Source organism: Oncorhynchus clarkii, chromosome 12, assembly GCF_045791955.1.
Source record: "Oncorhynchus clarkii lewisi isolate Uvic-CL-2024 chromosome 12, UVic_Ocla_1.0, whole genome shotgun sequence".
NCBI lineage: Eukaryota > Metazoa > Chordata > Actinopteri > Salmoniformes > Salmonidae > Oncorhynchus > Oncorhynchus clarkii.
Window position 1 is genome coordinate 24,692,386 of NC_092158.1, and position 24,939 is coordinate 24,717,324.

General features: G+C 45.6%; 2 protein-coding genes across 2 annotated transcripts in view; one reads left to right on the forward strand and one right to left on the reverse strand.

The window, feature by feature from the left end:
* The window catches only part of LOC139422916 (roundabout homolog 2-like), a 149,515-nt gene extending 146,322 nt beyond the window's left edge, over nt 1–3,193 (forward strand). The window contains exons 25-27 of the mRNA XM_071174386.1: nt 316–471; nt 1,202–1,462; nt 1,591–3,193. Of these exons, the coding sequence (XP_071030487.1) occupies nt 316–471; nt 1,202–1,462; nt 1,591–1,592 (419 nt within the window). The 3' untranslated portion in view covers nt 1,593–3,193. The remainder of the gene's footprint in view (nt 1–315; nt 472–1,201; nt 1,463–1,590) is intronic.
* A 10,849-nt stretch (nt 3,194–14,042) lies between these two features.
* The window catches only part of LOC139422917 (roundabout homolog 1-like), a 208,023-nt gene continuing 197,126 nt past the window's right edge, over nt 14,043–24,939 (reverse strand). The window contains exons 20-30 of the mRNA XM_071174387.1: nt 19,882–19,908; nt 18,882–18,924; nt 18,497–18,651; nt 17,898–18,251; nt 17,649–17,762; nt 17,179–17,557; nt 16,588–17,078; nt 16,322–16,471; nt 15,965–16,186; nt 15,568–15,758; nt 14,043–15,442 (exon numbers count right to left, since the gene is read on the reverse strand). Of these exons, the coding sequence (XP_071030488.1) occupies nt 15,371–15,442; nt 15,568–15,758; nt 15,965–16,186; nt 16,322–16,471; nt 16,588–17,078; nt 17,179–17,557; nt 17,649–17,762; nt 17,898–18,251; nt 18,497–18,651; nt 18,882–18,924; nt 19,882–19,908 (2,198 nt within the window). The 3' untranslated portion in view covers nt 14,043–15,370. The remainder of the gene's footprint in view (nt 15,443–15,567; nt 15,759–15,964; nt 16,187–16,321; nt 16,472–16,587; nt 17,079–17,178; nt 17,558–17,648; nt 17,763–17,897; nt 18,252–18,496; nt 18,652–18,881; nt 18,925–19,881; nt 19,909–24,939) is intronic.

Here is a 24,939-nt window from a genome sequence, read left to right on the forward strand (position 1 = left end):
TCCTTTACCTTGAATTGTCAAGATGTAAATGTTTACCCATACTACCCACACAAACAGTCTTATCTAGGAAGGTTTCTTGCACTGATTTGTACCCCCTCTATCTTCCTCTTCTCAGTTAATTTGATTTACAACATGTATTTTTTCATACTCAAGTTAATTTTAGTACTACACTGAATCCTTTCTTGCATATAGTTTAGCAGTGCAAAAGCTATGATAATCAGTCATTTCTTGCTAATCTAAACTGATTAGCAATGTTGTGCGTCTCCCTAATTCTCTGTCCCTGTGTCCCTGTCCTTTCTCCATCGCCCGCTGTAGGTAAAGGTTACTCCCAGCGGGGTCGACCAGTCAGCTCAGGCTCCACAGAGAGCAGTGCTCTGGGTACACAGAGCCTCGGTCACCAGAGGGCCACACACACTGGACGCAAACCCCAGGCAGAAACTGTTGGGACACAGAGAGACTCCCCCACAGATGGTAAGACATGGGGTGAGGGGGCAGAGAGGACAGCCAGAGAGAGAGATGGGGAAGGTGGATGGTATCTCTCTTTGTTGAATGTGGTTTATAACAAACTACATTGAGTGTACAAAACATTAAGAAAACCTTTCTAATATTGAGTTGTACAACCTCATTTTGCTTTCAGAACAGACTTAATTTGTCAGGGCATGGACACTACAAGGTGTCGAAAGCGTTCAACAAGGATGCTGGCCCATGTTGACTCCAATGCTTCTCACAGTTGTGTCAAGTTGACTGGATGTTCTTGGGGTGGTGGAACATTCTTGATACACACGGGAAACTGTTGAGCATGAAAAACCCAGCAGCGTTGTGGTTCTTGACGCAAACTGGTGCACCTGGAACCTACTACCATACCCTGTTCAAAGGCACTTAAATATTTTGTCTTGACTATTCACCCTCTAAATGGCACACATACACAATCCTTGTCTCAATTGTCTCAAGGTTTAAAAATCCTTCTTTAACCTGTCTCCTCCCCTTCATCTACACTGATTGAAGTGGATTTAATAAGTGACATCAATAAGGGTTCAGGGCTTTCACCTGGTCAGTCTATGTTATAGAATGTTTTGTCCACTCAGTGTATATAGCCATGCTGATCTCTGTGACATGTTCAACCGATTACAAAGGCCACTGTGTATAACCCATCTTGGGAGCAGTATTAACCAGTGCCTTATGTCCTCCTCTCCCTCCTCAGTGGCCTCTCCTACCCCTGAGCCTGTCCCCAGTGTGGGGGCAAGGCTGCACGGGTCATGGGCGTCTGGTGGCTCGGACCCCCCAGAGGAGTGTATGGTCTCAACGCTGGAGCGGCAGCATATGGCCTCCTGGAGCAGCAGATCCTCTAACATGGCCACTCTGGGCAGGACACGCCACAGGGCTGTGGCTGGCGCGGGCACAGACCACCCACATAACATCCACCCGCCTCCCAACAGCACCGAGCATAGCTATGGAGAACGATGTACGTATTCAGGCTCTCCGTAGTCACACAATGGTATTGTTTCTGGTTGGTGGGAAGCAATTTACTGTTGGTTATATGTGATGTACTGTATTCACACTTTTGTCTGTCTGTGTGTCTTCATCTCTCAGAGTCTTTGTGAGTCGGTGCTGCCTGTGCTGCCTGTCCCAGGACACCTTGTCTATAAGTGCAATGAGATTTCCCCTCTGCGAATGCTACAGGATGGAATATAAAGAGAAGGCTGGAAGATGAAAGAGAGAGAAAGAGGGAGCCAGAGACAAACACAGAGCTGTAAATGTGATGTACAGACACACAGACACACATCTCAGTGTTCTTTTTACAGTGTTACTTTCATCCCTACTTCCAAAAGAATATACTGTATATCACATGCCCCTCCTATTTCATGTCACATGATGTACAGTAACTCACTCCACATTAATGAAAAATAAAAATCTCTGCAGTTAAACTGTTGACTCATGAAAGTGTAAGGACTTGCATTTCCTGTAAATAGGTTTTGTATTTTCAGTTTTTTTCTTTTCTCTGCCCTGCAAGCCAAATTCTGACTATGAAGTTGTCTCGTTTACTTGTCGTTTTACATTGTGAGTTGATGGACTGTGGTGCCACATTTGCTTTTCATAAATGCTCAAAATATTGCTTCATTTTGATGAAACTACTGTTTTGTTGTTTGCACAGAGCGTTTTGTGATGATAAGCACAAAGTCATCAGCTGAGGCTCAGAGAAGAATGATGAAGAGGAGTGTCTATAATATACCTTACATTTAATAAATATAATATTCGACACAGTAAATGCTTTTCAGAGACAGATGTATTGAGAGATATAAGAAACACAAAGAAATTCAGTAATTAAACAGAAATTAAATTCTACGCCCACATAGAAAATGTTATGTTTTTCAATCTGCAGTTGTCCGTGGGGATGATGTGACAGATGTGCAATGTTGCCCATACACTATATGCTCATTACAGTGAGACAGCAGTACTTGGAACCCTCCAAATAATGACAGTTCAGAATAATCAATAAAGTTAAACCATCTATGTGTAACATTACAAATGGAACTGTTAATGCAGAGGCAGAGGACAATAGCTAGTTGTTGATAGGGAGGTGTTGGGCCCATAGAGCACCACTCAGGTGTGGTCAGGTGTGGACAGTTGTGTGCACAGATGGACTCTGTCAGTGTTACCCATGGGGACAGAGTGATAACACAGTGAGACAGGTCTTAAGATGAAGAGATGTTGGCCTTTAGAAATCTAGCTAATCCCGGACAGGGTTTCCAGAGCTCTAAGTGACTAGCAAGCATGATTAACAACAATATGCAATTAGATTATAATAATAGACCCATCATAGATGTGATGGCCGCCTGTTTTAATCCTAGTGGTGCGGTATAATGTGGCCCCTTTATCACCCTGGTAACAGACTGGTAACAGATGAACGCTCATCAGGACACGTATGGTTCCCTAGGCATAGTGAGCCCCTTGCCAAGTAAGGAAATCCTTAACACTGTAACCAGTCACGGAGGGCAGCTGGTTGCTAGTTCTTGCCTACGAGATTCATAATGCAGTGTTTTGATTCCCTTCTTTGTATGGTTATTTTCTGGTTGTTCTTTGTATTGGCTCCACCTGTAAAAACTCTGTACCTGCCAGAGTCCGGTCTGCCCTCAGGAATACACGTACAGTGTGGCCAGTCCTACGATACAAATAAAATGTGTATGTGGAATCAACCATGAGTCTCTGTGCTATGCATGTGAGTTGATGGTCCAAGATATTCTCCTCATATGATAATTGTTCATGCTGATTTTCTTAATACTGATTTTCCCATTAGGACATTATGTGTATACACTTAGAAGCTCCACATTAGCATAATGCACACACTTCTAACAGGATCAGAGATTAGTTACATATGAATAAGAACAATACTCGGTCTCCCTCTCTCAAGCGTCTCTGTGTTAAATCGGTCTTAGTCAGAGCTAAGGGGAAAATAAAATAATTATTACTCCATTTTTATGCATCCATCCCTTCACTCTCTTTTTTCCTAAACCAGAACACATTTACTCCCTGGAGGAAATGTCAGAGTTATCTCCATTTGCCAAGAAAATATTGAACACAACTCTAGCATCGGCGATTTCGGCATTTAATGATACAACGAAATATGACGATGATGATTCTCTCCTTTATTCCAGTTATTTTCCATCACCTTTATGGGATTTTGAAGATGCATGTGAATTCAGTGGTGATTACATTTCAGACATTTGTCGTTAGCAGTCGACATACTGTAGCTCATTTACTGCATTCAAGAAATGCAATTGCATTGATTTATAGAGTTATGGTGGCTTTTCCTGGGGCATCCATGCCTTTCAACTCCATTTGTCATATCACGTACTGTACACTCTACACCTAATTAATCACAACTGCTACATGAGATCACATTTCTACTACAACTATCCAAATCACTGTTGCATACTGCATTGGCTCCAGCCTCTGTCACATACGGTACATCTCTCATCTCTCTGGGCTAAGCCTGGCTGTTCCTACTGCCTCTGTCACATACGGTAAATCTCTCATCTCTCTGGGCTAAGCCTGGCTGTTCCTACTGCCTCTGTCACATACGGTACATCTCTCATCTCTCTGGGCTAAGCCTGGCTGTTCCTACTGCCTCTGTCACATACGGTACATCTCTCATCTCTCTGGGCTAAGCCTGGCTGTTCCTACTGCCTCTGTCACATACGGTACATCTCTCATCTCTCTGGGCTAAGCCTGGCTGTTCCTACTGCCTCTGTCACATACGGTACATCTCTCATCTCTCTGGGCTAAGCCTGGCTGTTCCTACTGCCTCTGTCACATACGGTACATCTCTCATCTCTCTGGGCTAAGCCTGGCTGTTCCTACTGCCTCTGTCACATACGGTACATCTCTCATCTCTCTGGGCTAAGCCTGGCTGTTCCTACTGCCTCTGTCACATACGGTACATCTCTCATCTCTCTGGGCTAAGCCTGGCTGTTCCTACTGCCTCTGTCACAGACGGTACATCTCTCATCTCTCTGGGCTAAGCCTGGCTGTTCCTACTGCCTCTGTCACATACGGTACATCTCTCATCTCTCTGGGCTAAGCCTGGCTGTTCCTACTGCCAAACACAGAGGAACAGGACACAACTCTAATGACAGAAATGGAAGCTATAACGTATTCCACCCCGCATCCATTTCTGTAATATCACCCTTCTTTACACCCATTGCAATAACGATTAACCTTGTCAGCTTAGTCATCCATCATGTGTAACACCTTTCCTCTATTCAGTGTTGCCATTCCGTGTGTGGACAAAACCTTTGAAATGATTCTGTAGAGCCGTGGCCTTGGAGCTAGAACAGCTCATTAATGAGTCATGAAATTTGGCTGATTGCAAAGTTTGAACAGTAATCTTGTGTGATGTGATTACATGGGCCATAGGACAGCAGACGACGGAGGGAAGGAGAGGATGGAGGTCCCAGTCTAGAGCACCATTACCCCAGGGGGAGGGGGTGGAGGTCCCAGTATAGAGCACCATTACCCAAGGTGGAGGGGGTGGAGGTCCCAGTCTAGAGCACCATTACCCCAGGTGGAGGGGATGGAGGTCCCAGTCTAGAGCACAATTACCCCAGGTGGAGGAGGTGGAGGCCCCAGTTTGCAGTACCATTACCCCCAGGTGGAGGGGTGGAGGTCCCAGTCTAGAGCACCATTACCCCAGGTGGAGGGGGTGGAGGCACCAGTCTGCAGTACTATTACCCCTAGGTGGAGGGGGTAGAGGCCACAGTCTGCAGTACCATTACCCCCAGGTGGAGGGGGTGGAGGCCCCAGTCTGCAGTACCATTACCCCAGGTGGAGGGTGTGGAGGCCCAGTCTATAGCACCATTACTGCGATTTCTCGGCCATCCTCACGCTCTGATGTACCTACGACACTAATCTAGTGAGCACCTCTGCCCAAACAAGGCATTTGATTGGTTTGACATGTTGCAAGGCGTCACTGATTTACATCGATTTTTTAGCTGATTTTGTGCCATGAACTACACCAGGTTTGCCTTGATCTCAACGAGGCTATGTAGACCCTAACCCCAGATGGAGGGGTAGGTAAAGACTGGGGGTCCTCTGATCTTCAGCTATCTCAGTGGCCAGTTTGTCTCCCACCGTCATTGTTAATCTCTCCCCCTGGAGTGGGCACTTCCATGCTGGCTCTGTGAGGACCAACATGACCTTTTCTATGTCTCTGTGACACAGGCCATTTCACTCAATGTGAAATATAGGCAACATATTAACATGAAGTCAGTGTTGTGTGATACAAAGACCTGTGCATTGTCACCATGCTTGAAATCATTGTGTACCATTATGCAATATAGATGAAAACCCCATAACACAGTATGTTGTAGTTTAAATACTTTCGTATAAAATCATTTATGAGACAGGATTTCTGTATGTCGGATACATACTGTAGATGTGTGCTCTGATCAAGTGCTGTAGGCCTACTGGGGTGATAGCCTTCAATTTCACTCTTTCAGCCTCACTGGTATTCTCCAGCATTTTAAAAGCCTTGGTTTTTATTAAGGACAGCCCTTTGTGAACAGAGGGAGGCAAGAGTGCAATGAAAACATTCTGAAATTTGAAATGAAAACAAGGAAACATACACGCAAAACACATACATACACATGCAGGTAGCCTAGTGGTTAGAGGGGTAGGTTATTGGTTAGAGCGCCCCAGAACAAGGTAGTTAACCCACTGCTTCCCGGTAGGCCGTCATTGTAAATAAGAATTTGTTCTTAACTGACTTGCCTAGTTAAATAAAGTTCACATGTAAAACAAACACACACACCTGTAGTATCTAAGAAACCATTTTGAATAGACATAAAGCAGTTGTCCAAGACAAAGGCCTTCTTTGCCACTGGATTTCAGAGTAACCAGTAGCCTGTTATCTCTAAATGAAAGAATAACATAGAGAAAATAGGCAGCACAGACAGATATACAGTATCTTAAATTCAGATTTTTGCTTCTGTCTTTCAAATTAATTGATTTTTCTTTGCATTTTAGCTCATGAATGAACTAATTTCCTAGCCATTTCACATACTGTAGAGTCAACTGTCATTACTCCAGCTGCCTGTCTGACTTCTGCTAAAGTTTAGTTTTGGTAAATAACACACCAGATGGCCTAGTTACCTGCTTTTATTTTGAAGCAGCTGCCATGTCTCTCTTTTAATCAAATAAAAGTGAAATGAAGACCACCATTAATCACTTATGAGTCCAAGGATAAACAGGCTGAGATAAATAAATCCACACACACGCACGCATACACACACTCACACGTGCACAGTCGGCTGGTGAGGGGAGGACGGATCATAATAATGGCTGGAATGGAGTGGTATCAAATACATGCATGTGTTTGATTCCATTCCATAACTCCGTTCCAGCCATAACTATGAGTTTATCCTCCCCAATTAAGGTGCCACACACACACGTGCACACACACATACATGCATGCAACCACACACACCACCACGCAGACACACAAACACATGCGCAGACACACACATGCATGCAAATACAGAAATGCGTGGTGCACACACACACACACACACACACACACACACACACACACACACACACACACGCAAACACACACCAAAAACACATGGCATCTAAAACATGGTTTGCTTTGGCACCAGCGCTTTAGTACAGTGTACTGAATGTCTCTAACCATATGACCTGCTCCTAGGGCATTGTGAAGGTCAACTATGAGTTGTGATTCCCTGGGGCTGCATGGGCTGTATGTGGGTTTACGTTGACACTGCTTTCAATGTGGGACTGGAGGGTAATACAATGCTATGTCAATGTCCTCATAGATTTGTGTACCGTATGACCTCTCTGTCTGCCTACCTGTCTGTCTGCATCTCTGTCTGTCTGCCTGCCTGCCTGTCATAATGGCAGAGCTTGTAGAGTCATGTGCATTTAGATTTGTTAAATAGACGGCATAATGCTTGTATACCACCATGGATAGCATTTGGTTCATTGTCCTGGAGCACATGCATAAGGTTTACATTTGCACACAATCTACAAACAACAACAAACAGCACGCATAAATACCATTGTAATTGGATCGTAACATTTCTGGGAATGCTGACGTGCTCATTTCATGATATTTTAGTAGATTGAAATAACAGGGAGAAGAAATGTCGGCCCCCCCACTCCTCTCCTATTCCTAAATGGTGAAATTAAGGTACAGAGGACTGCGAGTGGCTCCACACCACTGGCACCATTACTGGTAATAATTTAAACAGTAAGTGACAACTCAAGGGTTCTCTCACCAGCTTGGTATTTGGAGGATTGTCACAAACCACTCCTGGAGTGACTCGTTCCACTGAAGCAGGAAATTAACACGAGCAGAGTAGACACCGGCATAGAGAGAGAGAGAGAGAGAGAGAGAGAGAGAGAGAGAGAGAGAGAGAGAGAGAGAGAGAGAGAGAGAGAGAGAGAGAGAGAGAGAGAGAGAGAGAGAGAGAGAGAGAGAGAGAGAGAGAGAGAGAGAGACACAGACAGACAGACAGACAGACAGACAGAGACCGTGGACTATACTTATCTACAGGAACGTCAAAACTAAATAGAAGGATATGGAACAAAGAGTCATGAATATACCAATGTATTATATTGCTACTGACAGGATAGATAATTTACATTTTATCAACTGATTTTGGGAATTGAATGGCTGTGTGTGAATGATCAAACAGAACATACACTACATGAACAAAAGTGGGCACCTGCTCATCGAACATCTCATTCCAAAATCATGGGCATTAATATGGAGTTGGTCACCCTTTGCTGCTACAACAGCCTCCACTCTTCTGGGAAGGCTTTCCACTAGATGTTGGAACATTGCTGTGGGGACTTGCTTCCATTCAGCTACAAGAGCATTAGTGAGGTCGGGCACTGATGTTGGGCGATTAGGCCTCGGCGTTCCAATTCATCCCAAAGGTGTTTTATGGGGTTTATGTCAATGCTCTGTTCAAGCCAGTCAAGTTCTTCTTCACCAATCTCGACAAACCATTTTTGTATGGACTTTGCTTTATGCATGGAGGCAATATCATGCTGAAACAGGAAAGGGCCTTGCCCAAACTGTTGCCACTAAGTTGGAAGCACAGAATCCTCTCTAGAATGTCATTGTGTGCTGTAGCGTTAATATTTCCTTTCAATGGAACTAAGGGGCCTAGCCCGAACAATGGAAAACGACCATTACTTCGTCAAACTTTACAGTTGGCACTATGCATTGGGGCAGGTAGCGTTCTCCTCAAATCCACCAAACCCAGATTAATCCGTCGGACTGCCAGATGGTGAAGCATGATTCTTCACTCCAGAGAACGTGTTTCCACTGCTCCAGAGTTCAAAGTTTAGCTAGCTTTACAACAATTCAGCCGACACTTGGCATTACGCATGGTGATTTTACACCTGCATTGCTTGCTGTTTGGGGTTTTAGGCTGGGTTTCTGTACAGATATCAGGTGATGTACGAAGGGCTATATAAATACATTTGATTTGATTTGATTTGATTTTAGGCTTGTGTGTGGTTCCTCGGCTATGGAAACCCCTTTGATGGAGCACCCGACGAACAGTTGTTGTGCTGACGTTGCTTCTAGTGTCAGTTTGGAATTTCCTAGTTAGTGTTGCAACTGAGGACAACTGAGATTTTTACACGCTTCAGCACTCGGCGGTCCCGTTCTGTGAGCTTGTGTGGCACACCACTTCGCGGCTGAGCCGTTGTTGCTCCTAGTCCATTCCACTTCACAATAACAGCACTTATAGTTGACCGGCACAGCTCTAGCAGGGTACAAATTTGATAAACTGATTTGTTGGAAAGGTATGACATTGCGACCTAGCATCTTTTATCTTGGCTAGGTCACAGTTGTAAATGAGAAATTGTTCTCAACTGGCCTACCTGGTTAAATAAAATTGACAGTGCACCGTTGATAGTCACTGAGCTCTTCAGTAAGGCAATTCTACAGCCAATGTTTGTCTATGGAGATTGCATGGCTGTGGGCTCGATTTTATACACCTGTCAGCAATGGGTGTGCCTGAAATAGCCGAATCCACAAATTTGAAGGGATGTCCACAAACTTTTATATAGATAGTGTATATTACTCAAAAGGGGTAAACCAAAATGAAAGAAGTTCTAGAAACTCATACATGTAAAGTGACGGTTGCCTGCAAATGCCTCAGTCTTGATGAGCGGGCATGGCCTGATTCCATGGAAACAGTTTGGCATAGAAATTAAGGCAACAATTAAAAGCCATTTCATCGTCCTCTGGAGATTGAGGTAGGATTTGAAGAGAGAGGGAGCCTGCAGAGAGGGGCATTAAATCGCTCTTTTCAATGTTTAATTGACTCAGCATGGAGGAAAGGGATGAGGGGAAAGGATGGAAGTGGAAAAGAGGGGAGAGGATGGGGAAGGCAGGCAGTGTGTGTGGGTTAAATTGCATGGGCAGAACAGAGGAGGAAGTGACAGGGGATTACCCTCTCTCTTTTTTCTCTCGTTCTCTCTCTTCCCCCCACTGAGTAGTGCTGCTCTGCTGTGAGCTGGATTACAGGCAACATTCGCACTGAGCTTTCAAGGAGCGGGACTCTAACCCGGAAGCTTATAAGAATTCCCGCTATGCCCTCCGACAAACCATCGAACAGGCAAAGTGTCAATACAGAACTTTGATCAAATTGGCTCTGACGCTCGTCAGATGTGTCAGGGCTTGGAAACCATTACAGACTACAAAGGGAAGCACAGCCGAGAGCTGCCCAGTGACACTAGACTACGAGACGAGCTAAACTACTTCTATGCTAGCTTCGAGGCAAATAACACTGAAACACGCATGAGAGCACCAGCTGTTCCAGAAGACTGTGTGATCACGCTCTACGCATCCGATGTGAGTGAGACCTTTAAACAGGTCAACATTCACAAGGCCGCAGGGCCAGACGGATTACTAGGACGTGTACTGCGAACATGCTCTGACCAACTGGCAAGTGTCTTCACTGACATTTTCAACCTCTCCCTGTCCGAGTCTGAAATTACAACATGTTTTAAGCAGACCACCATAGTCCCTGTGCCCAAGAACACTAAGGTAACCTGCCTAAATGACAACCGACCGGTAGCACTCACATATGTAGCCATGAAGTGCTTTGAAAGGTTGGTCATGGCTCACATCAAAACCATTGTCCCAGAAACACTAGACCCACTCCAATGTAAGACTGCTATTCATTGACTACAGCTCAGCATTCAACACCATAGTGCCCTCAAAGCTCATCACTAAGTCAAGGACCCCGGGACTAAACACCTCCCTCTACAACTGGATCCTGGACTTCCTGACGGGCCACCACCAGGTGGTAAGGGTAGGTAACAACACATCCGCCACACTGATCCTCAACATGGGGGCCCTTCAGGGGTGCTTGCTCAGTCCCCTCCTGTACTCCCTGTTTACTCATGACACCAAATTTGATTTGATTTGATTTGAGTGCTGCAGCACTGGGGTAGACCTTCCTGCTGGAGCACCAGGGAGATAGATGGTGAGGAACACATACTTATGGAGGACTGAACACTTCAATCATGGCCCATTGACTTTATTTTGTTAACTGTCAAAAAGGAGAGGCTATTGATTTTAATATCTGACCAAATGGCATTCCAAACCCTGGCACTAGACTAGCTGTGATCACCGAGAACTGAAACCCAGAGAGACAGAAAATCAAGCAGTATTCATCACATTAAAGATCTACTGTCCACGTTTAAGCGTGGACGTTAGTGGGTTTGCCCTTTGAATTTGACTGTAAGTTGTTGAAGAGGTCTCTCCTCTCTATAAATGCAACCATGTGGTTCCAGTGTGGTTTGAGGCCCATGGAAGCCAGGCAACAGTTCCAGTCTCTCAGGACTGCTCTAAAGACACCCTTACAAGTAATACCCCTCTCCCTGGGTAGCAGCATCTGAGGCTCTCCACACTAGGGCATAATGAAGATGGATAGACTCTGTTAATTTGCTGATGTTGACAGGAAAAGCGTGTCTCGACTCAGCTGTGATCCATCATCAAAGCCTGCACACTACTCTGATGGCCATGGGTGTGTGTGTGTTCTGTATGTGTGTATGCATGCTGCTTATACATTTTGTACCCTTAAAGGCACAGTGCAATCAAAAACCTGATTTCCTTGTGTTTTATACACTCAGTGGCCAGTTTTTTAGGTACACCCATCTAGTACCGGGTCAGTCCCCCTTTGCCTCCCTAACAGCCTGAACTATTTGGGGCAATGACTCTTTGCTCAATTGTTATCAAGGGACCTAATGTGTGCCAAGACAACATTCCCTAATGCCAGTACACCACCGCCACCTGCCTGTACCATTGACACCAGTGGGGCCATGGAATGCTTACCCAAATCCTGACTCTGCCATCAAAATGATACAACAGGAACCAAGATTTGCCCTTTTTTTTTTTTTAAATGTTCCACTCCTCTATTGTCCAGTGTTAGTGATCGTGTGCCCACTGGAGTGGAACCTGGTGTGGTCATCTGCTGCAATAGCTAATCTGTGACAAAGACCAATGAGTTTCGCCTTCCGAAGATGCACAACACTGTTGTACTGCGCCTTTATTTGCCTGTTGCCCGCCTGTTGGCTTGCACAAATCTTGCCATTCTCCTTCAACTTCTCATCAACGAGCTGTTTTCACCCACAGGACTGCCGCTGACTGGATATTTTTTTGTTTGTCACACCATTCTCAGTAAACCCCAAACACTGTTGTGCGTGAAGAATCCAGAATGCCGGCCATTTCTGAGATCCTGGAACCAATGCGCCTGGCACCAACGATCATACCGCTCTCAAGTCGCTTAGGCCACTTGTTTTTGCCCATTCTAACGTTCAATCAGTAACTGAATGCATCACTGCCTGTTTGCCTGCTTTATATACGCCCACGTGAGTCACTGTCAGTAGGAGTGAACCATGTTCGTGAATGGGGTGGTGTATCTAATAAACTGGCCACTGAGTGTATATATTTCTGAACTATGAGATTGGAATAAAACTGTTAAATTGTGAAAATGATAATGATAATGCCCTTTTAGAGTACGAGCTGTTTGAAAAGGCTGCCTTAAAGTTCTGCTTATTTTGGTGGGATGGAATCACTGGGAAGTAGATTAGTTAATAGACTAACAAGAGAGTTCCAAACCTCTCTGCAAATAACAGCTCGTTTTCAGTTTTACCCTCCCCACTCAGACCACTCCCAGATAGTTCTAGCAAAATTCCTGCTTTAGAAATTGCTCTTTGCTAAGAAGCTATTTTTGTTTATTTTTGACCATTTTCATTTAAAACAATCACAGTAAGTTATTATTACCCCAAAATTATTTGATATTGAGATTGCAAAAATCCCGGCTCCATTGGTCCTTTAAACTGAGTTACTTCAATATCTTGATAATGATGCAATATAGAATTTAAGTGGGGCCCACCAGATGAGTCGGTAAAAAACTGGCATAAGGCCTCTCCACTTTACTGTTACTGTAACTTAAAGCAGTAAATCTGAGTCATCCATTCCCACAGACAAGAGAATTGCGCAGGGGAAATATAGATGATTACCTAATTAATGGAAAGAGCAATCAGGATAGAAATGCTTGAGTATGACTCGATCAGCAGGTCCTACTGTGGGACCACAGGGAATTACATAGAGGAGGCAGATAGAGTGGGCTAGAAGCAGAGGAGGCTACAGTGTGGTCTTTCTGGGTTAATTGTGTCGACCCTTTATGGTACTGAATTAGCACTGTGGTGACTGGGGCTGTTGATGTTAATGTAGGTAGCTAGCCTTTACAGACAGCCCTGTACAGCTGCCGGGACACTGGTTTCATTCCACTCTGATGAAGAGAGGAGAGAGAAGCTCCAGCTAATAACAGCAACCTGTCCCATCTCTCATGGAATGCAATTGTGTAGTTCAATCAGTGATTGGACTTCCAGCAGCTCAGCATCTGTCTCCTGCTCTGCTCTCGCTGATTATGCAGAGATGTACTGTACCTACGGTTAAACAGTACGATACACATTAGAATCTTTCTGGAGGAATCTGTGTGTGGGTGGCTGATGGACAGGTTCTTTCTCTCCATCACAATCTTGCGCTCTGAGGAGGACAAAGAGAATAATTTTGGCTGCCGCTCGTAGCTGTAGTTCTGACTGCTATCCACCCCCCCCCCCCAATACACATACACACACACGGCACACACACAGAGCCACACCTGCGCTAGGCTCCACAGCGTCTCTTTCCCTTTGACAGCACACAGCTGCTCTGTTAATTAACCACAAGGGTTCATGGGTGAGGTTAATTAAGCAGCGTGTCATCACATTCCCATAAAGAATAGGCTTTTGGGTGGCTCTCCCTCTTCCTCTTCCATTTTCCTTCTTTACTTCAACCTTGTATTAGGATGTATTGACTGGTGAAATGCTAGAGAAGTAGGTATTAACCTAACAAGTGAACAAAGATTGAGCCACAAACAAATTCCAAGTGGACACTGTCATTTGAAGACATTTTAATAATAAATAATGTGGTAAAAATGACAATGTTTTTTTTATCCCCGTTTATAACATACTCAGTAATGACATAACATGGCTGACATCATGAACATAGTTGCAATTCTTTAAAACATGGCAAACTCCAAACAAATGGCAGGTGTCCTCAGCGAACAATGTTTTACACATTTTGTAGATGTACCAAAAGCTTGGCCTAGATGTAGCCATAAAGAACCTAAACCCAACATGCTGTTCCATTGCCAAACAGCATGATTTTCAAGTCCCAGTCTTTTGTCACCAGTTGTCCTCTTTCTGTAATAGAGTCCTTCTTTAGGGTAAGTATTAATGTCACTTTCCTCTGCCCTCTGTCTTGCTGGGAAACAATGGTGGATGTGTCACTGTGTACTGGTTGCTCATGGAGAAAACGCTATCCATCATCAGGCATGGAGAAATCCATTTTCCAGGATGTATCCATCAACGTTCCCTACTGATGGGGAGACTCCTACTAATGGGGCTTCCTCACCCTTCCCTATTGATACAATGTATCCGTCAGCTTGTCTACTGTCTCTCTCACTTCGTCATAAGTGCAATTTTAGACATGAGAGTATAGTCCGATTAACAGAGTAGTTTGTGTCATAATGAAGTTTGAGTCCAAATGAACACTGTGGTTCGAATGAAACCTAAACTAGACAGGAGTGTTAAGTTCCCATCCCAACCCCTAACAGAAACAGAATATTAAGACACATAACACTGGTTCAATCGTGTATATAGACAACGATTAACAAGATCATTTGTGTCATTGTTCCTCTTGTATGACGAAAGGTCATAGATAACAATGGTTTAAAATAAAGTTAAGTGATTGTGCTTTTGAAACCAAAGTAGAACAAATAATGCACATTGACAAGACCAACATCAATAACAAAACAGTAACAGTGCATTACAAAAATACATTGAAAACAAATGTAAAATTCCCATTGTAGCAAATTTTGTGGCAGTAAAATTAACAAACAATTTACAAGATGGATAGTGATGTCCAAATATTAATTACAGGGGCAACAGACATGTACCACATCAGGTGGTCCAAGACAAGGTATCTGTATACACTGACAACAGCCATCTAATGTGCATGTACTTTCATTGAGACTGTGACTACTTTCATCAAGGCAAATGGAAGCCAGTTCTCTAGCAACAAGTCAAGTAAACAATGATCTAATGGTGCTTCATACCAGTGAGTTAACAGACTCAAACGCGATTGCACCTTTATTCTCACTTTCTTTTTTTCCTGGAAGATGGACATCTAACGAGAAATTGTAATAAGAAAAACAAATATTCAACATTGTTCTGTTTTTTTTGTTCTGTATGATATGAAAAGTAATTTACATAATAGTCACTGAATTGTGATGTCAGATCCCCTTTCCTTTTCTTCTCCCATGATCCTCAGCTCTCCAGAAGCTGTAGACTCAAGACACAAGTTTATAATATAACCCCTTGAATAATGGCCATAAAAAGAAGATCATAGACATAATAGATTTTCAACTCATGGAAACTAGTAAATGGACACTTTTATGAGTATCTTGTTCAAACCTCTAGCTCCTCTTCCTGGGTCTGGAAGCCTGTGATGCTGGGCAGTGTGTCTGTGGGGTTCCTGCGGGCCCCATCTCTCCTCCGTCCCCCTGAGCCCCGGGAGGACATGGAGCTGGAGGAGCTCTGAGCCTGGCTCTGGCCCTGCACCGAGGGGAAGGAGGGCCTGCTGTACGGGGGGATGTCCTCAGAACCTGAGACAGAGAGAGATGGTGGTTGGTTAAACACATTCTACTTAGTTTGTGCTGGATAAACTCCATTGTGATGAATCATCTAGTTTTCAAGGGGATTTATTTTGACATGTAGGAACCACATACAAGCATAATGTTATAAAGCTCATATTTGTACTTTGTTCCAACACACAAACCACATTGGAAGTACACTACATTGCAGTAAGTACCTGGTGGCTGACGGGCTTTGCTGCTCCCCTTGCCTCCCTGTGGAGTCCTGTTCTTGTCCTGGCCCTCCCGTCTCTCTACAGAGCCCTCTCTGGTCCTCTGGCCTCCTGCACTCCCTCTCCGGCCCCGACCCTCCCCAGAGCCAATCCTCGGGAGCGTAGCACCTCTGACCTCATAGCCACACCGCGACAAGTGACTAGGGGACTTCAAGGGCATGCATGAGTCTGAGGAGAGAAGAACACAGACATGGAAATTGGAACTTTATTCACCAAGGCCATTCACCAAGTACTGTATAGCTAGAGAAGTCAATGTGAGAGCTGTTCCATGCAGTGACCCATATCTCAGACCCAGTCCCTTACCGTCTGTGAAGTCGTTCCTCTTCTGGTGACCTTGGTGGCCAACCTGGGCCTGGTGCTGCTTGTGCCTCTTGGGCGGTCTCTTCTGCATCACTGCAGAGCTCATGTTACTGTCTGTGGACAGTGGGCTGCTGGGACGCTGGTGCCTTCGCCCTGAGGTAACAGACAAACAGTCAGTCCGTGAAAGTTTTATCTAAGAAGGCATATCTATGCATTTTATTTCTGATATTTTCCCCTAACCCAGTTTCCTGCCCCTCTCTCCTCCTCACCTGCTGGTCCTGTGTCCTCCGGGAACCTGGCCATGCGTAGGCCTGCTGTGTAGTCTCCAGTGTTGGCCACAGCCTGGGCGAAGTCTGCGTCTGTGAAGAAGGATCCGTCTGAGGAGCTGACGGCGCTGGAGCGTCCTGATGAGCCGTTGTCCTCCTCGGAGGCCGAGCCCCAGCCGTTAATCATGGAGCCCGTCACGGAACTCTCCAGATCCCCCGTGCTGGAGGCCGGCGTCTGCTCCAGCCCCCGGAGGTGCAGCCTGCGTGGGGAACGGTGGTGGCGCAGTTGCTGGTGGGGCTGGTGATTATTTTGGTGCTGGTGGTAGTGACTCTGGGCAATGTCTGCATCCATCTCATCCCCTGCCTCTTCTTCATCCTCCTCCCCCTCTTCCTCCTGGCCGTCAGTATCCAGTTCCAGGGGGCTGGAGATGTAGCCGTAGGTGTGTGGGGGGGAGAGGGGGAGAGGGGAAGGAGGGGGGCTGGCCACGTGTTGTCTAAGAAGGGAAAAAGGGAAAGGATCAAAGCATTGATTAATGCAAATGGCTGACGGTTGTAGCTGGGATGAGTGAGATGCAGTGTGAGTTGGGCTCATACCTGTGGTGGTCTGTTCCATTGTGTAGGCTGTTGTGCTGGTCTCCCTGGGGGGAGGGGGTGAGAGTTGCTGTAGACTGGTGACTGTAGGACAGACCCTCAGGGGATGAGGCTGCCCCTCTGACAGGGGGGGTGGGACATCTATCCTTCCCCTCCTCCGCCTCCTCTTCCTCCATCTCATCCGGATGCAAGTACATCCGCGAGGGAAGCATTGGGCATAGGGCATCTGGGTTAAAGCTTTTTTCCATGGGCAGGGTATATTCGTCACAGCTCCGGCTTGGTTGGGGGTTGGCAGGGGAAGGGGGCAGAGGTTCACCCCGGGTCACTGTGTTCGTTTTGGGCAGTTTGGGGGTGCGAGTTCCCTTCTTATGACTTTGGCTCCCTGCAGAGGCAATCAAACAAACTCTTAGAACATACTGCAGAACAAATACTTATTTGTCCTATTGCTATGATCCGGTTAATCAGTGTCTCACCAGAGGTGCTGTTGCTGCCCCTGTCAGAGCTGTGGAGGGAGCCTCCTGTGTTGTGTTCGTGGGCCTGGTTGTACGGGACGGTGCCTTGCAGAGGCCCATCTCCTCTATAGTGGTCTGAAGACACAGCAGATACAGAGAGAAAGAGACAGAGTTAAACAGATATGTAGACTACACATAGTAACACAAACTGAAGTAACTTCCCAAATACCCTCCCTCCCACCACTGCTACGCTATGTCCAATCCTCTCACCTTTATTGAGCCTGTTGCTCTGCTCCATGATGTTGTACTGCATATGTGCTTTCTGCAGCTGGGACGGGGGCTGGTTCCAACAGCGTATATCAGCGGCCCCTGCCACGGTCCCTGCAGCTCCAGCCTTGTTAAGGATGCTAGACTGGATGAGCTGGGTGGTGGCGTAGGGGGTGGGCTCGTAGGGGGTGGGCGGCCCTGCCCCTGGGCCCATGTAGCACAAGCTGGGGTTGTTGAAGGTCTTAAGCTCATTGAGTTTGTTGGAGAGGTCCACGTCGCTGTACACGGCCTGTTCAGACCCCAATAGACCCCCCTGCTGGTTCTCCAACTGGCTGCCATAGTTGGCGATGCAGTCAGCTGAGGAGAGGAGACCACATGGGGTTAGGGTTAGAGACACTTTACCTATTCATTAACTCTTCATTAACCCTTCACACAGGAAGTCACATAACACCATTAATTATCATGTTGAAGCCATGTTTCATTTCCATGATAACCCTCATTGCTTATTTGATTTGCATTATATCTCCATACTTTAAGTTCCATTGCTGGGGCCTGACCACTATCATCCCCCAGAGGAGGTCTGTAGCTTTAACGGTACTGACCTGGGCGGCTGTAGGTGGTCATGTTGCTGTCGCTGGTGCCGTTTCCAGTGTTGCAGCAGTTGATGCTGCAGTCTTTGTGGTTGGCACAGGCGTTGGGCCAGGAGTCTGGCAGCCACGGCTGGTTCACACTCTCACCCATGTTCAGCAGCCCGGGTCTGAACCAGAAGCATGCAACCAGAACCATTATCACACAGAACAAACAGGGTTTCAGTCAGGGATGGGCATGGGAGTTTCTGTCCTCTGTCATTTTTCAGACAGGGGGAGACCTCCCTCTGGTGGTTCAAGTAGGGAATACACTTCTGTTGCTTTTACCACTTTCCCTCCCTATATAGACAGTGGGGAAATCATATCCAGTCAAGTGTACACATAAAACCACACCCCTTACCTCCCAGCACTACAGACAGACTCTCCTCCTCTCTGATAGTTCACTAATTTAAAGAAAGAGAACAAATGTGAGAAACACAAGAAAGCAACCTGCACGACAAATGAAAGAGGGAATACAGGTTGGTGTGACCTGTCTGTCACTCTGTACTCATACAGCTGTCCTTAGGTCAGTCTGACTCATCACATCTGATAGACACATCCTGTCATGAGTCACACTCTGCACGCACGCACACACACACGCACGCGTGTACGTGCGTGCGCACGCACACACATATCAACACACACCTGGGGCACTTGCCATTGAGAGGTGTACATGTAGAAAAACAAAATCAGTGTCAGAGTGTTAAACATGATATCTTGACCCTGAGGTGCACTTCACAATGACTGATAACCCTTCAGTTCAGACACATCCTCTTCACTGGAGGGTGAGTCATTTCAACCACATGATTAGATACACTTTACTACTTCTACGGTCACTGTGTGAAGGACAAGTAGGAACATGGGACTGTGTTTATGCTTTGTATGGCACTAACTGCCTCTCTACTTGTCACAAAGCACAGTGACTCAGCAGCACTCTAAACTGTCTTCACCACAACCACAGGACAGGCCAACTGGTGGCCATGTTGTGTGTCATTATCTATGCCTGGTCTAAGAGGGTGGGATAGGGATGGGCTAATGACCTCTTTAGGAGCTGTCTGCCCCCTGATTCACCTTATGTCAGAACATACCTTTCTGTAGCCCTGAACGCACCTCCCTCCGTGAGATTTAGAATTGTACATAATTGGTTTGTGGATGTGAGGCCACCAAAGATAAACACTAGTTCCATTAGCTGTTTGTGTATTGGAACAGATTGTTTGTGAGTGCTGGGAGGAACTGAGAACATAGAGCGAGAACTGTGTTTGTGTACAGGCATCTCTGAATCATAGGGGCTTCAAGGTCAGAACACATACCGGTAAATAACAAATACATGTTTACAGCTGAACACATTCCTTCATACATACCTGTAGGAGTGAAGGTGAAAGACGGAACTGCAGGAACAAACCCGACCCAAACAGAGGAGGAGCGAATAAAAAGAAAAGGAGGTGGGAGAGAAAGAGAGAGGTTAATTTATTGATTGCAAAATAGACATTTCGTAAGCCTGTGAAGAAAGCCCCACAAAAACTGGCAGACATATTGACGCATGCACGCACACTCAAACACACACACACACACACAGAGTCAGATGAGGCTCCCTGTCCTCCATCAATCAGGAACATGTGGCCTTATGGGTAATGGAGGTCACCTGTGGTCAGACGGAAGGAGATAACAGAGATAGCAGAACACGTGTCATATTACCTGGGTGACAGGCTTGTCCCTACTCTAACTGTGCCTCACCGGGGAGAGGCGGCGGGCAGCGCCCTGGAAATGAGCCCTAAATGTCAGCGTTTGAATGTCAGCGTATTCTGGGATGTGCCGGCTCATCGTCACTACCCTTTGAGGTCTTCGAGTCAGGAGAGAAGACCAAACCCGTTTTATTTCATTTCTCCATATGAGATATGGTTATCAGGCTCCTTACTTTGAGGATAAAAGCAGCTGACACTAGGCAAGTCACATTATGGGCTACTGGAGAAAAACACACCTTAATGTAAAAGCATTGGTTTCATGCATGTTAACATTAGAAGCCTCCTCCCTAAGTTTATTTTATTCACTGCTTTAGCACACTCCGCAAACCCGGATGTCCTAGCCATGTCTGAATCCTGGCTTAGGATGCCACCAAAAATCCTGAAATGTCCATCCCTAACTATAAAATTTTCCTACAAGATAGAACTGCCAAAGGGGAGGAAGTTGCAATCTACTGCAGAGATAGCCTGCAGAGTTCTGTAATACTATCCAGGTCTGTGCCCAAACAATTCGAGGTTCTACTTTTAAAAATCCACCTTTCAGAAACAAGTCTCTCACCGTTGTCGCTTGCTATAGACCCCCCTCAGCCCCCAGCTGTGCCCTGGACACCATATGTGAATTGATCGTCCCCCATCTATCTTCAGAGTTTGTACTGTTAGGTGACCTAAACTGGGACATGCTTAACACCCGGGCCATCCTACAATCTAATCTAGATGCCCTCAATCTTACACACATTATTAAGGAACCTACCAGGTACAACCAAAATCAGCAACCATGGGCACCCTGTAAGATATCATCCTGACCAACTTACCCTCTAAATACACCTCTGATGTCTTCAACAAGGATCTCAGCAATCACTGCCTCATTGCATGCGTGCATAATGGGTCCGCGGTCAAGCGACCACCCCTCATCACTGTCAAAGTTCCTAAAACACTTCAGCGAGCAGGCCTGTCTAATCTACCTGGCCCGGGTATTCTGGAAGGATATTGACCTCATCCTGTCAGTAGAGGATGCCTGGTTGCTCTTCAAAAGTGCTTTCCTCTCCATCTTAAATAAGCATGCCCATTTAAAAAATGTAGAACTAAGAACAGATATAGCCCTTGGTTCACCCCAGACTTGCCTGCCCTTGATTAGCACAAAAACATCCTGTGGCATTCTGCATTAGCATCGAATAGCCCCCGCGATATGCAACTTTTTAGGGAAGTCAGGAACCAATATACTCAATCAGTTAGAAAAGCTAAGGCTAGCTTTTTCAAACATAAATTTGCATCCTGTAGCCCTAATTCCCCCCCAAATTTTGACACTGTAAAGTCCATGGAGAATAAGAGCACCTTCCTCCCAGCTGGCCAATGCACCGAGGATAGAAAGCACTGTCACCACCGATAAATCTACGATAATGAATAATTTCAATAAGCATTTTTCCACAGCTGGCCATGCTTTCCACCTAGCTACCCCTACCCCGGCCAACATCTCAGCACCCCCTGCAGCAACTTGCCCAAACCCCAACCCCCCTGCTTCTCCTTCACCCAAATCCAGACAGCTGATGTTCTGAAAGAAATGTGAAAACTGGATTCCTACAATTCAGCCGGTCTAGACAATCTGGACACTCTCTTTCTAAAATGATCCTCCAAAACCGTTGCAACCCCCATTACTAGCCTGTTCAACCTCTCTTTCGTATCGTCTGAGATCCCCAAAGATTGGAAAGCTGCCACGGTCATCCCTCTCTTTAAAGGCGGAGACACTCTAGACCCAAACTGTTTTAGACCTATATCCATCCTGACCTTCTAAAATCTTAGAATGCCAAGTTAACAAACAGATCACCGACCATTTCGAATACCACCGTACCTTCTCCACTATGCAATCTGGTTTCCGAGCTGGTAATGGGTGCACCTCAGCCATGCTCAAGGTCCTAAACAATATCATAACCGCCATCGATAAAAGACAGTACTGTGCAGCCGTCTTCAACGACCGGGCCAAGGCTTCGACTCTATCCATCCCCACATTCTTATCGGCAGACTCAACAGCCTTGGTTTCTCAAATGACTGCCTCGCCTGGTTCACCAACTACTTCTCAGATAGAGTTCAGTGTGTCAAATCGGAGGGCCTGTTGTCCGGACCTCTAGCAGTCTCTATGGGGGTCCACAGGGTTCAATTCTCAGGCCGACTCTTTTCTCTGTATATATCAATGACGTCGCTCTTGCTGCTCGTGATTCTTTGATCCACCTCTATGCAGACGACCCCATTCTGTAAACATCTGGCCCTTCTTTGGACACTATGCTAACAAGCCTCCAAACGAGATCAACACCATACAACACTCCTTCTGTGTCCTCCAACTGCTTTAAAATGCTAGTAAAACTAAGTGCATGCTCTTCAACCGATTGCTGCCAGCACCCACCCGCCCGAATGGCATCACTACTCTGTAAGGTTCTGACCTAGAATATGTGGACAACTACAAATACCTAGGTGTCTCATTAGACTGTAAACTCTCCTTCCAGACTCGCATTAAGCATCTCCAATCCAAAATGTAATCTAGAATCAGCTTCCTATTTCCCAACAAAGCCCTCTACCTCATGCCGCCAAACATACCCTCGTAAAACTGACTATCCTACCGATCCTTGACTTCGGCAATGTCATTTACAAAATGGCCCCCAACACTATTCTCAGCAAACTGGATGTAATCTATCACAGTCCCATCCGTTTTATCACCAAAAGCCCCATATAACATCCACCACTGTGACCTGTATGCTCTTGTTGGCTGGCCCTCACTATACAGTGGGGCAAAAAAGTATTTAGTCAGCCACCAATTATGCAACTTCTCCCACTTAAAAAGATGAGAGAGGCCTGTAATTTTCATCATAGTTACACTTCAACTATGACAGACAAAATGAGAAAAAAAATCCAGAAAATCACATTGTAGGATTTTTAATGAATTTATTTGCAAATTATGGTGGAAAATAAGTATTTGGTCACCTACAAACAAGCAAGATTTCTGGCTCTCACAGACCTGTAACTTCTTCTTTAAGAGGCTCCTTTTTCCTCCACTCGTTACCTGTATTAATGGCACCTGTTTGAACTTGTTATCAGTATAAAAGACACCTGTCCACAAAAGTCACACTCCACACTCCACTATGGCCAAGACCAAAGAGATGTCAAAGGACACCAGAAACAAAATTGTAGACCTGCACCAGGCTGGGAAGACTGAATCTGCAATGGGTAAGCAGCTTGGTTTGAAGAAATCAACTGTGGGAGCAATTATTAGGAAATGGAAGACATACAAGACCACTGATAATCTCCCTCGATCTGGGGCTCCATGCAAAATCTCACCCCGTGGGGTCAAAATGATCACAAGAACGGTGAGCAAAAATCCCAGAACCACACAGGGGGACCTAGTGAATGACCTGCAGAGAGCTGGGACCAAAGTAACAAAGCCTACCATCAGTAACACACTGCGCCACCAGGGACTCAAATCCTGCAGTGCCAGACGTGTCCCCCTGCTTAAGCCAGTACATGTCCAGGCCCGTCTGAAGTTTGCTAGAGAGTATTTGGATGATCCAGAAGAAGATTGGGAGAATGTCATATGGTCAGATGAAACCAAACTATAACTTTTTGGTAAAAACTCAACTCGTCGTGTTTGCAGGACAAAGAATGCTGAGTTGCATCCAAAGAACACCATACCTACTGAAGCATGGGGGTGGAAACATCATGCTTTGGAGCTGTTTTTCTGCAAAGGGACCAGGACGACTGATCCGTGTAAAGGAAAGAATGAATGGGGCCATGTATCGTGAGATTTTGAGTGAAAACCTCCTTCCATCAGCAAGGGCATTGAAGATTAAACGTGGCTGGGTCTTTCAGCATGACAATGATCCCAAATACACCACCCGGGCAACAAAGGAGTGGCTTCGTAAGAAGCATTTCAAGGTCCTGGAGTGGCCTAGCCAGTCTCCAGATCTCAACCCCATAGAACATCTTTGGAGGGAGTTGAAAGTCTGTGTTGCTCAGCAACAGCCCCAAAACATCACTGCTCTAGAGGAGATCTGCATGGAGGAATGGGCCAAAATACCAGCAACAGTGTGTTGAAACCTTGTGAAGACTTACATAAAATGTTTGACCTCTGTCATTGCCAACAAAGGGTATATAACAAAGTATTGAGATAAACTTTTGTTATTGGCCAAATACTTATTTTCCACCATAATTTGCAAATAAATTCATTAAAAATCGTACAATGTGATTTTCTGGATCTTTTCTCTCATCTTTTTAAGTTGGAGAACTTGCACAATTGGTGGCTGACTAAATACTTTTTTGCCCCACTGTATATCCATCGCCAAATCCACTGGCTCCAGGTCATCTGTAAGTCTTTGCTAGGTAAAGCTCCACCTTATCTCAGCTCACTGGTCACCATAGCAACATCCATCCATAGCACGCGCTCCAGCAGGTATACTGCACGTCATCCCCAAAGCCAATGCTTCCTTTGGCCGCCTTTCCTTCCAGTTCTCTGCTGCCAATGACTGGAATGAATTGCAAAAATCTCTGAAGCTGTCAGAGCAGTTTACCGATCACTGTACCTGTACACAGCCAATCAGTAAATAGCACACCCGACTACCTCATCCCCATATTATTACTTACCCTCTTGCTCTTTTGCACCCCATTATCTCTACTTGCAAAACATCATCTGCACATCTA